This window comes from Pyrgilauda ruficollis, unplaced genomic scaffold, assembly GCF_017590135.1.
Source record: "Pyrgilauda ruficollis isolate IOZ18807 unplaced genomic scaffold, ASM1759013v1 scaffold161, whole genome shotgun sequence".
In the NCBI taxonomy this organism is placed as follows: domain Eukaryota; kingdom Metazoa; phylum Chordata; class Aves; order Passeriformes; family Passeridae; genus Pyrgilauda; species Pyrgilauda ruficollis.
Window position 1 is genome coordinate 1,132,077 of NW_024514876.1, and position 15,830 is coordinate 1,147,906.

General features: G+C 57.5%; 1 protein-coding gene across 1 annotated transcript; it reads left to right on the top strand.

Annotated features, from left to right (window-relative positions):
- The first annotated feature begins 4,163 nt into the window (after positions 1-4,163).
- Positions 4,164-14,491, top strand: TNS4 (tensin 4). Its single transcript, XM_041462877.1, has 12 exons — positions 4,164-4,638; positions 8,134-8,560; positions 9,089-9,498; positions 10,311-10,397; positions 10,853-10,972; positions 11,217-11,309; positions 11,554-11,631; positions 12,011-12,082; positions 13,048-13,216; positions 13,504-13,572; positions 13,787-13,813; positions 14,362-14,491. Exons 1-12 carry the CDS (start codon positions 4,164-4,166, stop codon positions 14,489-14,491), a joined length of 2,157 nt encoding a protein of 718 aa, XP_041318811.1.
- Positions 14,492-15,830: the final 1,339 nt, after the last annotated feature.

Consider the following 15,830-nt stretch of genomic DNA (forward strand, 5'->3'; position numbering starts at 1 on the left):
CTGTCTGGGATTTCATAAACGCTTCTTTTTCTCGCTGCTGAGGTTCCTAATCGCTCGTGTCCGAGCGAGGGAGGAGGCTCTGACAGACTCCCCTTCTCCCCCGGCGTGGGAGGGCAGCACCAGGTGCTGGAACCCCCCGGAGCCGGGCTGTATTAATATCTGCCATGTGATACCGTGGCTCTCCCTGCTCTGCAGGGAAAACACAGCATAACCATGGGAACTTTCTCCCTCAGTCCCCTCAGCACGCCCCTCTAATCCGGGCAAGTGGCCCGCAGCGATTAAACCGTGTGTGATGAGCTCTGGAAATCCTGGGTGTCCCAGCAGTTCCCTCTGCCCTTCCTGGCGAGGGGATGTGTAACAGCCTTGTCATCGGGAGGCTCCCAGGGCTCACGTTGCAAGGAAAAACAACCAGCCTTGGCAGCTGCCTGAGCTGTTTTGGGGTCTGCACAGACAGGGGGCGAGGCCGTGTCCTGGCTCGGATGTCTGAGCTCCAAATAACCGCGCTGGGACACCCAGCGTGCAGCTGCCGGCGATGCTGCGGGGCAGCTCTGCCCTTTCCGTGCCCCGCCTGGTGCCAGGGCAGAGCCAGCGAGGGGCTGGGGGGGTCCCACCGAGCTCTGGAAGACGAAGCAGGAGGGACTTTGCTCGGTGTGCATCCTCGGTGCGGCGTCGCGGGGCCGAGCCGTGCCCGGCGGCTTTGGGAAGGGCGGGCGGTTATCGGGGTGTGCCAGGCACAGCCCTGGCCCCGGGGCACCCGGCTCCTGGCAGCCGCGCCCAGGAGAGCCCTGCAGCCCTCCGAAGGCTGCACCCCACCTCCTGCCCCACGGGGGTGCCCCAGCCCCGGTCTGACACCCCCAGCCCGGCTCCTGTGCCTGCCAAGCTGGGCTGGAGCAGAGCTGGGGTCACTGGGCTGACCCCACAGCCTGGGTCTCTGCTACAGCAGGTCCCTCACTGAGGACATTTTTAAGAGTGTCCATCTGCATGTGAAATCTGTGACTTGTCCCCTTCAGCTTAGAGGGAGTTGTGTTCCACAGTCTGCTTCCAGTAGCAGGAACTCTGCCATTTCCAGTCTGGTTGTGTTTGTGCCAGCTTATTTCCATCTTTCTGTGCTAGCCTGGAGTTAGCTGAGACAACAGAGCTCCTTGCCTGGCATTTCCACACAGCCAGTTGCCTCTCCCAGGCCTGGCTGGACCAGCCTGGCTGGGCATGGCTGCAGAGCTGGGCTTCCCTCTGCCAGGGCTGCCCTGGTTCTGCCCCAGAGCCCAGGGCATGGCTCATGGCACGCTGTGGTACAGGCTCCCACCTGTGCCCATGCCTGGCCTCTCTTCCCTGCCCAGGGGGCACAGCCAGACCCTGCCCAGCCCTTGCTGGGCCTGTACATGGGGTGTGCCATTCCCTGTGGCTCTGGGGATGTCCTGATCTCTGTGGGCAGCATTTGCCCGTGCCATGCTGGTGGCCAGCAGCCATCCTGTGGTTCCCTTCCTTCACCTCAGCCCTTCTTTCTCCTTTGCTTCTCCAAGCACGAGAGGCTCAAAATTCCTCTGAGGAGCTTGGGAGACCTCTCACTTCAACCCAGAGAAGGGAAGGGAGGAGAAATGAGGTTTGGAGGCTAATTCTGGCAGCATCACACTTGAGGAAGATCAAAAACTCAGGGCAGGAGTACAAGAAAGGAGGGAAGCTGTTGCGTGCATGCTCCTGGAGGCCCCGACAGCCCTGGTTCATGCATCCTGCACGTTATTTCTGTACCTACTTAAATTAAAACCAGCCTTGTCTTGTGGATGCTGACTGGAGCCAGGCAGTTCTTCTCCCCAGGGGAGAATCCAATTTTCACTCCATCTCGCTTGTGTTTTTGACCTGGAATGACTCTTCTTTTTATATTTAACAAACGCTCCCTCCGAGCCTCGTACCACGCTGCACTTCTCACGCAGAGCTGGCACACGGTGCCCCGTGGCAGGAGGCCTTGGGTGGTTTCCCAAGGTGGGCATCTGCTGACCTGGGCTCTGACCTGCACCCCCTGGCAGAGCTGTGCTGAAACTCGACCTGAGCTGACACAAATTTTGTGGGCAGAGCCCTGGCATGGCCAGCCAGGAAAGGGGGAAGTGGGGCTGGGTCCCAGCCTGCTGCTGCTTCCACTGTGCCCTGGGAATGGGGTCTGGAAATGCCAAGGAAGAGGCAGGTGCTGGTGCTGGCCATGGCACAGCCAGCAGGGAGGGCACCTGGGCTGTGGCACTGCTGCAGTCAGAGGAGGGACGCCCCTACCTGCAGCCCCCCAGGTGGGGCAGATCCCTTCCCAGCTGGGATAACCAGCCCCAGACTCAGCCCATCCCCTCTGGGAGCTGGGGCAGACCTGGCTCCAGCAGCACAGCCCCAAATTCCCAGAGGTTCCCACCTCTAGGAATAATTAGCAACCATTCAGAGCTGCCTTCGGCTTGTCTAATTCAGGCTCCGGAGGTGCTTCCCTTCCTGCAGCACAGCCCTGCTCCCACTCCTGTGACTGAAAGCTCTGAGAGGCTCGGGAGACACGGCGGGGGCCGGGCTGACAGCGAGGTGAATGGATTGAGGTATTTATTCACTCCTGCAGCTCTCGGAAGCCCTGGAGAGGGCTTTACCTGCCGTGACTCGCCCGGGGCCGGGCGCTGACAGCAGCAGCAGACAGCAACGATGTTTTCCTTCTAATTCCCTGCACTTGATGAGCTCGGGGTGTTCCGGGCGTCTCTCTAGCAAGATATGGAGCTTCTCCAGGGTTATATAACTCGCCCAGGGCAGAGCTGCCCTGCTTGGAGCCACCCTCCGTTCCTGCTCTCAACACCTGGCAGGGCAATTAGTCACTGATTGCAGCCGGTGACGCAGGGCGCCAGCCCAGCTCCTGCCCGCGCCCACGGGGCTGAGGGACCGGCTGCCTCGGAGCAACGTGTCTGCTTCCTAATCCTGTGACTCCATCGTTAATCAGCCCAGGATAAGAGAGTAAATAAGTCCGTCATTGGAGGCTGGTGCAGGACGGGGCAAATATTTTAATAAACGTAGCCCTGTGTTTGTGTCACACGCTAAATCCACACAGGATGGGGAGAGGGAGCCCTGAGCTGTGGGGTTGACTCCTGCCAGCAGAGCTTTGGCTCTGGATCTTGGATACCCCGTGGTCTCCACCAGCTCTGCCCTCCCCAGGGGCAGAGAGGATGGCGTGGTGCTGGCACAGGCACTGAGATGTCCCCAGCACGGAGGTGCCAGGCTTGGCTGCCACAGCGGGTGCAGAGGGGTGCAGGTTATTGTCCTCACCCCAAGGCAAAGGAGGGAAGGTGGCAGCGTGCTGCTGAGGGACAGCTCCTGCCCAGCAGCAGCTGGGGGAGCCCCATCTGATTGCTGATGCACCAGGACAACTTCCCCACCTCCAAACAGCCTCCCAAGACCCTTTTTCCCAGACCTCTGAGGGAAGCCAGCATCATTCCATAAGGGTTTATAATGGGAAATTAAAAAAAAAAAAAAAAACAACCAAACTACTTTCTGCCTAAAGCAAAGTATTCAGAAGGTATCTGCAGTCAGATTCCTCGAGCAGCACCACCACTGAGGCAGCGGCCACGTCCGCAGGCTTCCACACTTGTGTTGTACCAGGAAAATAAAATCCTGGATTAGCTGTACACCCTCTTGCAGGACACTGCCCTGGCAGGCAGCTCCAGCTCTCTGCCCCACAGGGCTCCAGGCTTGCTGGCTGTCCTTGGCTGGCTCCCGGGGGCCAGGGTCCCATGAGAAGGCTGCTAGAGCCTTCATTTCGTTCTTAATCCAGAAAATAAGCAAATAAAAGCAGGATTCCATTTTAGGCCTTCGAATCCTGCAAAGCTGCTGCCAACGAGCCTTTCATGTGCTTGCCCAGCTACGCTGTGGCACTGGGAGGAGAGGCTGGAGGGGCTGGAAAAGCAGGACAGGGTGACTTGTTTTCATATGAGCTGAATTCCAGCTTTCACTCCAAATCCCCGTTTTTATGGACTTTTCCGCTGAAGTCTGCTCCTGCCCGGGGCATGCCTGTGTAACCACTCCTCTCTGCATTCCTCAGATTCCTGTTCTGCTGGAGACTGGATTGAAGACGGGGTCTGAGGTCCCTGGTGGAGGAAGGAGGCGAGGAGGAGGAGGTTTCCCTTGGCCTCTAAGCTGTGAAACCGGAAAACCAAAGCATGTCCCAGGTCATAGAATCCCACGTGCTGCGTGTTGGACAGACTGTGTGCATTTCCTCACCGGAGGAAAGCAAGAGCCTGCACCCAGCAGGGTACCCGGGCTGCTCCACGCTGCCGGGCAAGTACGTCTACTACTCCACAGAGACCTGGGCTGAGCCCCCCTCCATGGTGCACCCCAAGGCTCGCCTGCTCCCCAGGTACGCAGCCCAGCCCGTGGCAGAGCAGAATTCCTCCTTGGAGAGACCCCCTGCCCCGTGCCAGCCGAAGGAGGAGGAGGAGGAGAGCAGCAGCACGGAGCCTGAGGCTCAGCCAATGTCTCCCTCCCTGGACATAACCATAGAGACTCTCAACCAGATGATCCTAGAGATTGATCCGACCTTCCAGCCGCTGCCCTGCAGGCCGGTGAGGGATGCAGGCCAGCCTGCTGCTCAGGGTGACACTGCGGCCACCAAGAGGCAGGAGCCAGAGGCAATAGGTGAGGCAAAGAAAGAGCTGTGGGGCTGTGAAGCTCCCATCTGGTGGAAATCAGAGCCTGGGGCAGAGGGGTTGGACACACATCTGTCCCCTGGACCCACACGAGGTTCTGTGCTCCTGGGGAGGCTGGGAATGGGCACCAGGGACATTCCCTGCTGTCCCCAGGGGGATGCTCCTGGGGAGGCTGGAAATGGGCACCAGGGACATTCCCTGCTGTCCCCAGGGGGATCAGCGTGGGGGCTGTGTCCTGGCATCGGGGTTCCAGATTAAGGAGCAGGAGTTGTGTGTCCAAGCTCTGCCTGATTCCAGGGCTTCCACAGCCCTGTCTGATCACTGTTGATCATGTCCAGGCAGCTCAAAGGGGTCCAGAAAGGAACAGGGTAATCAGCCTTTAGTTCTACCTGATTTTCATTTCCCTGTGTTTGAAAAAACAATTCTCATTACAAATGGGACTTGCAGCTGTTGGAAAACTTCTAGTCCCAGTTGTCACCACCAGTGACTGGCCCTGGGCTCTGGGTGCCCAGTGAGGACCCTGCTCCCCTCTAGGGCAGCAGAACCTTTCCCAGGGTCACACTTGACCTGTGGGAGCACAGGGATTTGCAGCCAGATTTCCAGAGCTCTGGGCTAAGGTATCGGGTGTTGCACAACCATCCCATTTAAGTGTTCCCAATTCTTTTGCCAGGGAAATTCTTTTTCCAGGGCTTGTGCACTCCCTGGGCAGCATACCTGGCATAGGCAAGGCACCAGCAGCACATACCAGCCCTGTCTCTGCTCACAGTGCCTTATGTGACCCCTTGTGCAGCTCTTCCCTGGCATCCCTGAGCCCAAGCTCTGATTTGTGAGCTGCTCCTCATCCGAGTGTTCCTGCCAGGGCTCTCCTGCTCATTTTAGGTGTTCAACACCCTGTGCACCACATGGGGAGCTGACACTGCTGACAGGACAGATCTAGGGTGGTTCAGGTGCCTCAAGTCTCACTGCTTCCCAAAAGCTTTATTGCCTGTCCTTGTCTTTACACACAGAAATACCTCAACAATCAGTCCCCAGGCTCCTTTCCACAGCAAGGTCAAATGCGAGGATGTTAAAAATAAACTCAGTTCTCCCTGAGCCCTCATGCAAACATGAGGATGGCGGGGCTGGAGAAGGATGAGGTGGGTGGGAGGGTCCTGGTCCTGCAGCAAGGCAGCAGCCAGGCAATTCCAGAGCAGACAGTGTCCCTGCTTCCTGCTGGGATGGACAGGGTGGCCTTGCAGATAAAATACTGTGACAAAGTGCAGATCCAGCTCTGGCTGCTCAGTGCCTGACCCGTTCCCTGCTCGGGGGCTGGAGCCCCAAGCAGCTCCACAGGTAACGTGCTCATGGTCTGGAGAATCTGGCTCCTAGCGTGGAACTGAACATCTGGAAAGCTGGCCACGAATTCAGTGGGGAAAGCCTCACTCCAGCTTTCATTTTCTTTTAACAGCCTTTGGTTTTTTACACAAACTTCCTCCATAGAGCAGCGTCCCTGTTCACTCACCTGCTCCTGCTCCAGCCCTGCAAGCTGTGCCCTGGTGGGAGGGTGGCAGGGACTGAAGGTGCCCAAGAGAGGTGAGAGGGGTCTGTTCTTGTCTAGTGGAGACTGAGGAAGCTTTAAACATGGCACTCCATCCTGATGGGTCCCTTCCAGCTCAGCACAGTCTGTGAAAGGCTGCAGCAACGGGAGGCACGTTCATCAGAGGCACTATTCCTTCTGGATCCTTCTAGTTCCTAGAGGAGATCTTGGCTTGCGTGACATCTGGGCTCCGTGTTTGTGGCACTTTTGCCACTCCTTGATGCTGGAAAACTTGCCAAGGTCTTGAGCAAATATTTGAGGTTTAACCACAGGTGATAAGAGGAGCAAAGGCAGAGAAGTAGGAGGTAAAAGGCCTCATGAGCCTGGTGCACAGACTCTTGTCAGTTCTTTAAAGAACAACTTAAATCCCCATTTTTTTTTCTCCTTTTGGGGAGATATTGACAAAAATCATCCAGCCAGCTTGCTGTAAGGGTTTGTGCACTGGTGCCAGGATGTGTGGCCACAGAGCTGCCCCCAGGCTGGGCACTGGGGAGCTGCTGCTGGCAGCAGGGCTGAGGAGGGGCAAGGCTCTGGCTCTGTCCTGTGTGATCCAGCTGTGTCCCCACTGGGGACCAGCCCTCCTGGCTCACCCAGCCCCTCCTTGGTGCTCATGGCTGGCTGTGTTTATCCAATCTCGTGCTGGGATTGGCACAAAGGGGCTCAGGGAGTCACTTCTGCACAGCCCTGTGCTTTTCCTGCTCATCCAGCTCCGTGCCCCAGAGCTCAGGTTGTTGCTGGCAGTGGCCAGGACCTGCAGCTCCCACACAGCAGGTCCATCAGGACCTGTCAGACCCTGGGCAGGGAGCTCAGGGCTGTCAGAGCAGTTTGTCTTTGCTGCAGCATAAAGAATTTTCCCTCTCTGAGAAGGGGAACTTTCCTGAACTCCACGGCAGGGCAAGAACCAGGCACTGAAAGCAAAGCTGGGCACGTCCAGACTGGAAGGGAGGTGCACACCTCTGGCACTGGAGTGATTAAGTGATTAACAATGGGAGCAGCTTCCCTGGGATGTGATGAATCTGCCGTGGCTGCAAGCGCTCAAATCAAGTCCAAGTGTCTCTTGCTAAAAGGCTCTTCCAGCTCAGCCAGAAATGCTGGCTTTGTCCAAGGAAGCCTGGACGTGACATGAACCAGGTGCTGGCTGTGAGGTTCCACTGGGGGTGTTGGACAGGAGATGCTGTCAGGTGTGTTCCTGTGTCACTAATGGCAAGTGGAGGGGCTGGCTCTGAGCAGGGAGGGAAGAGAAGGAAGAATCCACAGCAGGACGCGGGCACAGGGACTGCCTGGGAAGTTTCTGCCCTAGAGGGATCTGTGCAGGGTGGGAGAAAGGAGGAGGGAGCAGCCAGCCCCTGCCTGGATCTGTGCTGCTGCCAGCATGGCTGGTCCTGTACCCCAAAAATGTTGTATCTGCCCCTGTCCCATGTGGATTTTCCCCTGCCTCACCACCCCAGCTGTCCCTGGGGCCAGGTGACATCCCCCTGCTCCTCTGCAGGGCCACCCTGCGAATGTGATGTCACCCCGAGGGAGCAGCCAGGTGTTTTTCTCTTGAGTCAGGTACAAACAGAGCAGCTGCTGGAGGGAACACCCACCTCTGGCTGCAGGTCTCGGCAGGTCCTGGCTGGGTAATGCTGGCGAGGGGGGTCTGAGCAGCCAGACGTGACCGCACGTAACCCCCTTCCCTGGGAGCCTGCCAGCATGGGGGGGTCACCCCACCTTCCCGGGGATCTGTGAGGAATCAGCCCTCACGGGGTCTCAGCAAAGGGTACTGCTGGGCCCCCAGCCCTGCAGAGCGGGGGCCAAAATTCACAGCAGGAAGAGCAGACACATGTTCCTCACAGAGCTTTGATAAGGAGCCCAGCTTGCACACACCAGATCCTTCATGACCTCCTCTCTCTCCCTCTCTCTCTGCAGACATCAAGTACATCGAGCTGACACCGGGCAGAGCCCCAGGGCCTGACCTGCCACAGGGCTCCCCCAGCCCTTCGGGCACCCCCTTCTCCAGGTCCCCTCAGACCAACAGCTTCCTGCCCCAAAAAGGAGCACTGGGAGGCAAATACAGCACCAGTGACAGCGTGGTTTTCTCCAGCCCACCCGGACCCTCGAGTCCCCAGGTGGCCACCCTGAGCTGCAGCAAAGCATCCGAGAGCAGCAGCGCACCCTGGCAGTGCCTGGCAGGACACACGGATACGGTTTCCTACAGCCCCGGGGCCCTCAGCACCTCCCCAGGTGTTGACAATCTGCTCAAACCCGTGCAGGTGCTGAGGGCCCGGCAGAGGGGGAGCTGGGTGTCCCAGCTCTCCACCAGCCCTGGCTCTGACACCAGCTACATCCTGGGCAGGTAAGTGCCACCTGTGCCAGGGGCACAGGGCAGCCCCTTGTTGCAATGAACTCTCTGTGCGTGGAGACATGAGGTTTGACTCCATGTTTCTCAGAAGGTTGATTTATTATGTTAAATATTATATTAAAATACTACATTAAAACTATACAAAAGAATAGAGAGAACAGAGAGATCGGAAGGCTACAAAGAACAAGAACAGAATGTATAACAAAAATCTTGTGATTGTTTATAGTTTTGGCACAGGTGGCAGTGATTGGTCATCAATCAAAAACAATCCTCGTGGATTAATCACAGATGTACCTGTTGCATTCCACAGCAGCAGATAGTTATTGTTTACATTTCTCTCCTGAGGTTCCTTAGTTTCTCAGGAGGGGAAAAATCCCAGCAAAGGATTTTTAGTAAAATATCATGACTACAGTCCCTCCTTCCTTGGGCTGGGAGATGATGCTCTGCAGGGTTGGTGCAGTGGCTGGGATGGTTTTTGTGCATGAACACCCCCCTGATCTCTGCTCTGTCTCCCTCCTGCAGCAGCACCCACTCGCTCCACAACGACGACTCGGATGCTTCGGCCGCTGCCTCCCTGTCCCCCGCCAGCTCCCTGGGCAGCCCCTGCTCCCCTTCCTCTGGCATCGTGCCTCACCCCAGGGAGGCTTTTGGCCAGAGCTCCCCCCAGCCCAGGGCAGGCAGCTCCCCCAGCACCTCCGTGGCCCAGAAGGGCCAGGCCAGCAGCTGCCCCCCCTCCATCCTCACCTCGACGTCCGACATCCCGGTGCTGCTGGTGAACGGGTGCCTGGAACACGGAGATGGACCCCCCCGGCTGGCCAAAGCCCCCCCCAGCTGTGGCAGGCAGCCCCCCCTGGCCAGCTGCAGCCCGGCCCCGAGGCTCGGGGGTCTGAACAACGCGCAGTCGGCGCCCGCGCTCAGCTGCCTCTCGGACAGTGAGTCGCGGGGCAGGGGCAGTGCACGGCCCAAATCTGCTGGGAAACGGGGGGCAAACCCCATTTTCACTCTGCTTTAGCTGTGGGTTGTAGACACAAAGGATGAGAGGCGCTTGCTGGAGCTCCTCGCTGTGTCTCCCCGTGGTCCGGGTGGTCTCCAGGCTGAGGGTGGTGATCCAGGATTAGGGCACAGCTTTCTGCCCACCGGTGTCCTGGGACACGGGCTCAGCGGCCAGGAATGCTCTGCTCCCTCCAGGAGATGCAGATGCAGCTATTTATAGTACCTGAGAATGAGAAACATCATTCTGTGCTGTCCTCCTGCCTGTTTGCAGACCCAGAGCGGGCTGGGAGGAGGGGCTGGAGCTCCCGTTTGCTCTGAGGACACCCAAAGGTGCCAGGGTTCACAAGGTCCCTCATTCAAGGGCAGACACTGGGGCTGTTGTTCTCTGGAGGAGATGAGCAGAGGCAGCTCTCGGGGCAGAGGGTTTTAATTGGGATCCTTATGGGAATAGCAAGAGGGTGTGTGGGTCAGATCCTGGTGTAAATCCCATGGTCCAGTGGATTGTGCAGGGCTGGGCAGGCTGGCATTGCCAGGGGATTCCATGTGACCCTCTCTGCACTACATCACAGCCTGCCAAGAGAGATAATTACACGGAGAATGAGCTATTCTGAGGAGTGGGGAGGAAAGGATTCAAAAGGATTGAAAAACCTTCAGCCCCGGCCACCCAGAGGAAAATGTCTTTTCTGGGCTCTGCCATCTGTGGGGGTCCTTCAGGTTCCTGCTGGCCTTGACACCCTGTGGTCTCTTGCAGGTCCCCTGAGGGCTGGGCAGCCCACCATGAAGTTTGTGATGGACACATCAAAATTCTGGTTCAAGCCAAGCATCAGCAGGGACCGAGGTGAGGCAGGACAGGCTCTGTGGGTGTGGGCCCACCTCGGGCTCTGTCCCCAGAGCTCTCTGGTGTCCCTGTGAGGACTCAGTGGGGGCAAATCAAAGCCTGCTGGGGGCTGATGGGTGTGGAGGGACCCTCTCCCAACTTGAGAGGGGTGGCTCAGAAGCAAGGGCTGTGCCACGGCCCCTCTGTGCCCTCCAAACCCAGCAAAGCTTCTCCTGCCTGTCACACAGCGTGGCCTGGGCAGGAGCTGAGTGTCCTGGGGACTGCAGGGACCCGTGGGACCAAGCCAGGGCTCTGCAGGGACGCTGCAGCTGGTGCCACGCCAGGGATGTGCATGTCCCTGGCACACGCTGCAGAGCTGCTGCTGCCAAGGAGGGACTCCCCGCAGAGCAGCGGGGCACGGGGCAGGGAGCTCCCAGCTGCCCTCTTTGGCTGAGCCCCTGCCTGTGCTCTGACAGCAATCCAGCTGCTGAGGGACAAGGAGCCGGGCACGTTCCTGGTGAGGGACAGCACCTCGTTCCGGGGCTCCTTCGGGCTGGCCATGAAGGTTCCTGGCTCTCCCTCCGGCAGCCAGACAGGTGAGGGGGTGCTCAGGGGGGGCTGCTTCAAGGGTTTAGCTGAAACTACTCAAACTAAAGCCACAGAGAAGCAACAGGACTCTGGTGTGTGCTGGCAGAGTGTCTGTGTGTGCCCTTTCCTCTTCTCACAGGGGCTGGCAGCATGATGATGGCACAAAACAGCTGGGACAGGGCTCTGGGGTGGCCAGGGGTGACACAGTGGCACTGGGGCCGCTGCTGGTGCTGATTGTGGTTCCTCTTGCAGGCGAGGACAGCAGTGACCTCGTCAGGCACTTCCTCATCGAGTCCTCCACCAAAGGGGTTCACCTGAAGGGTGCCAGCGAGGAGCTGTATTTTGGTAAGGACAGCAGCCCTGGCAGCCCTAGGAGCTGTTCCCAAAGCCCCTGGAAGCACCAGTGAATGTGTTGCACACCTGCCAGCACAAGAACCCCCCAGCTCCTGCCTGCACCTCCCTGACAGTGACACCGTGGCTCCAAAGCAGGAGCATGAGCTCCCTGTTGGGACACTGTTGCAGGGTGCAGGTGTGTGGTTGGGGGGTTCCAGGCAACAGCCCCCCATCAAAACTCACAATTCTGTTGCAGGGAGCCTCTCTGCCTTCGTCTACCAGCACTCCATCACCCCTCTGGCACTGCCCTGCAAGCTCAGCATCCCCACCCGAGGTAGGAGAGCGACAGGAGGGAGGCTCTGAGCGGCCCCTCCTGCTTCTCAGGGGAGGTGGGCTCGGTCCTGCAGTGGGGAGGGGTCTGAGCCCCCCCTCCGGGTGCCTGCGAGGGGCTGCTGGCCTGGCTGCAGGTGGAGCAGGGACCTGCAGAGCTGACCTGGGGACGGGAGGGTGGAGAGGGCACGGGAAGTAGGAGTGAGAGATCAGAGGTGAATGGGGAGGGAAATGAAGGACAATTAAGTTAATTAGTGCTCTAAACCCCTGCAATTAGAGTGGTCCTGGGCCTTTGAGCCTTCCTGAGAGATAAGGAACGGCCAAAGAGGTGACCAGCTCAGCCTGGCCTGTGGCATCACTGCTCCTGCTTGTCCTTTGTGCAGATCTCGCTGATGGAGAGGACAGCCCTGACTGCGCCCCCGAACCTGCCCTGTCCCTGGCTAAAAAATCTGCAGGTGAGGACAGGAGCCAGCTGCTGGCCCTGGGGACAGCCCTGCTGGCAAAGAGCTGGAGCCTTGGGCACACTGTGACAGCAGCAGGTCACCCCTGGGCAGGGCTGGGCACTGGTGTGACATCCCCCTCCAGAAAACAGCTGCAGGATTTCTGCAGATTTTTTCCTGGGCTGAAAGGAAGCCTGATATTTTTAAGGAAAGGAGACTTTGGGTCCTCAAGATGCTTGAAAACACAGTTATTGAGCTCATGAGGCTGATAAAAAGACCCCTGGGTTCCACAGTTTTAAAGAGTTCCTGATTTTTAAGCCTCTCTGTGATGGGCTTCAACAGGGGTGGAACAGCTGGAGCTTCAGGAGAGGGATGGGCAGTCAGGGGCTGCTGAAATTCCCTCACAGGGCACATGTGGGAATGACAGAGCAGGATGGGGAAGGGTCTGTGCACCTCAGCCTGGGTGGGCTCCAGGTGAGAGCAAAGAGTGAAGGGCAGGAGAACGCACGGACGGGTCACAGCGCAGGCTGGGGAGCTGGGGACTGCTTTGTTTTGCTGGAAATTCTGAAAAATCAGTTGGCAAGCTGGAAAGTTTAGTTTGACCCAGAACAGCCCTTTAAACAGCTCAATCAGCCTGAAATGTCATGTTTTAGGTTGGCCGTCAGCCCTTCGTTAGCTTGGGGTATTTCTGCTTTTCATTAAAGGAAATATGTAATAAACACAAAAAAAATCCCCAGCAAATGTGACATTTAGAAACGGGAAATTAAATACTTTGACTTTTACAACAATTAGCGCAAAGAATTAAAGCAAACCAAACTGAATTAGCGAAGAATTTCTGAGTCACCAAATCTTTTAATTTTCGTCAAAACAAACCTGACCCGGGTCCGTGTGAGGGATCTGCAGGATGATCCCCGGGACCCAGCCCTGCCTCTGGCCCGTGTCACATCCGCGCTGAGCCGTGCCCTGTGCTGTCCTTGCAGTGTGCAACGTCCTGTACCTCAGCTCAGTGAACGTGGAGACGCTGACAGGAGCCCCGGCCATCCTGAAGGGCATCTCCTGCACCTTGGAGCTGGAGACGCTGCCCACCCCAACCCTGGTGCACTTCAGGGTGACGGAGCAGGGCGTCACGCTGACTGATGTGCAGAGGAAGTAAGAGCTCAGGGTGGGCCAAGGAGGGGTTCGTGGAGCTCACTGCTCGCCTCCCAGCCTCAGGAAAAACTGCCCTGGTTGGACAAAGCCATGTCACCATCCAGGGATGGGTTTGATGCCTTAGCAAGGGGTGCTGGGTTTGGTGGGATGCAGGAACCAGCTGCAACCAGGGATGGGATTTTGGGGTGCTTTGAGACCCTCAGTCTCCCACAAGCACAACAGGGTTTGCAAATTTGTGTCCTTGTCCAGGCCCTTCCCTTTCCTAATGATTCCCTCTCCTCTTCCAGGGTGTTTTTCAGGCGACACTACCCCTTGGCTGCCATCAGGTTCTGTGGGATGGACCCTGAGAACAGAAAGTGAGTTTTGGGCAGCCGTGCCTGTTGGAGCCGCTCGCTGTGCTCCCTTCCCTGTGGTTCCCAGTGCCTCTGCACCACTTCACATCCCAAATCCCATAAAACTGCCCTGAGCACACGGTGCTGGGGTGGATCTAAACGTAACCCTTGGCTTTGCAGCTGATGGAATGAGTTAAACATCAGCCTCTGAGCAACTCCAATTCTGTTCTTCCCCCAGGTGGCAGAAGTACTGCAAGTCCTCCAGGTAAGAGCAGGGACCTCCTGCATGGAGTGGGGGGCTGGAATCCGGGGGAATGCTGCTGCTTTGGGAAGTGGCTGCATTGCAGAGCAGCAAAGAATGAGCTCAAAAATGAGGAGGGGATGTGATAGAAGTTACCATGGTGGCAGGATGAGGCGTGGGACTGATGGGTGAAGTTCTGGGGGGGGGGTTGCTCTGTAGGTTTGGATGAGAGGTTTGGCTGAGCCCAAACCTCTGTAGGTTTGGATGAGTTCTCCACATCCCCTCATGCAGAACCCCCCGTCCAAATCCCACAGCCTTCCCAGGGACTTGTGCTGGGTTCAGGAAGTGAGTTTATATCTGGCTCTACCTTGTGCTCAAGAATCTTTTCACAGCTGGGGAAGCCTTGCCAAAAATGCTCCTCCCGACTGCTTGGCTTCCAAGGAAACGTGATTGGGGAGCGGGCCAAGGTGGAATTGCTGGAACTGGGATTTGGCTTTGTGGCCGGGCTGGTTTCAGCCTATTCCTTCAGATTCCTGGATGCAAACTGAATAAGCCTCTTTTCTTTCTCAAAGAATCTTTGGGTTCGTGGCCAAAAGCCAGACAGACTCGGAGAACCTCTGTCACCTGTTTGCAGAGTACGACACCGTGCAGCCAGTGTCCCTCGTCATCGACCTGCTCCGCCAGCTCCTGCCCAGCCCATAGGGACACAACCCTGGGACACTCAGGGCCAGCAGCTGCTCACACACTGCTGAGCTTCTCCTGCTCCCCTTCTCCTGCTTCTGGGTTGCATTTTGGCAACAGCATATTTTTCGAATTTTTTTGTTATGCACCACCACATCAGGAGCTTCAGCTAAAGACTTTCAGCTCTGGTGGGGTGAGATGCTCCCCCGAGCCTCTCCGTGGGGCACTGGCTGCCCTGGGCAAGGGATGGGAGCTGTGCTCTCTATGGAACCACTGTCCCTCAGCTGGACTATGTGCTTTGAAGGACCACCAGCCATGAGGTCCCCTGGTCTTGGGGTGTCTGGGCTGGGGGAGGTCGTGGAGCTGAACTGAGCTGAGCTCCCACCATTGGGGACTCAGCCCTGACACCCCAGTGCTGCAGGAGGGAAAGTCTGGGGGAGGAATCACCCCCTGAGCAGCACAAAGAGGCAGCTTTGCGAATCAAAGTGTATAAAATGACTAAGTCCTGCTGGAAACCTGCTCCCCTCAAGGAGCAAGCAGCATCCACGGGCAGGAATGACAGAGCAGCATTTTTCCTGGTGCTGGGAAATTCTCCTGCCCTTTTACGCAGCGCGGGGTTACGGGCAGGGCTCAGCCTCCCAGCATTGCAGAGAGCTGGGAAATAAATGGTGACATTTTCATGACAGTGAAACCTCAGGTTTTTGGAAATGACTTGCCTGAATTTGGGCCGGATTCTCAGATGACGTAAATTGGCAGGGCCTCGAGGAAGACGGTGCTGCCATGATCTGCAGCAGCTGAAGGGTCAGCTCGTGCTGTAGCTCAGAGCAGAAAGCAGTTCTGAAGCCACCATGCTCATCTCTACCTTAATTCTCATTTGGTACCTCTGCTTTGGTTTAATTTTGGCCCCCATGTTAATAAACTCTCTCAGGGGTATTTTCAATAAAGCAATAGAACGTTTTTCAACAACAGCACACGGATGGCAGCAATGGAGACACTCTCTCTGCTCCAGAGCAGCTGAACAGATGCACCCAGGGCAGAGTCCCTGTGCTCCAGCCAGGCTGTGGAGCAGGTCCAGCTGTGGCCACTCTTGGCAATGATCAGAACAGATACTGGGGTCACTGCAGGGGGAGCACGTGGGGCACCAAGAGGAGACAGCAGCAGCTTTGTCCCCCTGATCCCTCTGCCCTGAGCACTGCACGGTGGGCTCAGGAGCTGGTGCCCAAGGGATCCAGGTGCCTCTGCTGTCCCCATCGTGCTGCAGGGACCAGGGGGCTGCAGCTCCCCAAGGTCACAGGCAGCTCGGGCTGTGGGACCTGAGACCCTGGGGCAGCCCCAGGACCCCCAGGGCTGGACTCTGTTA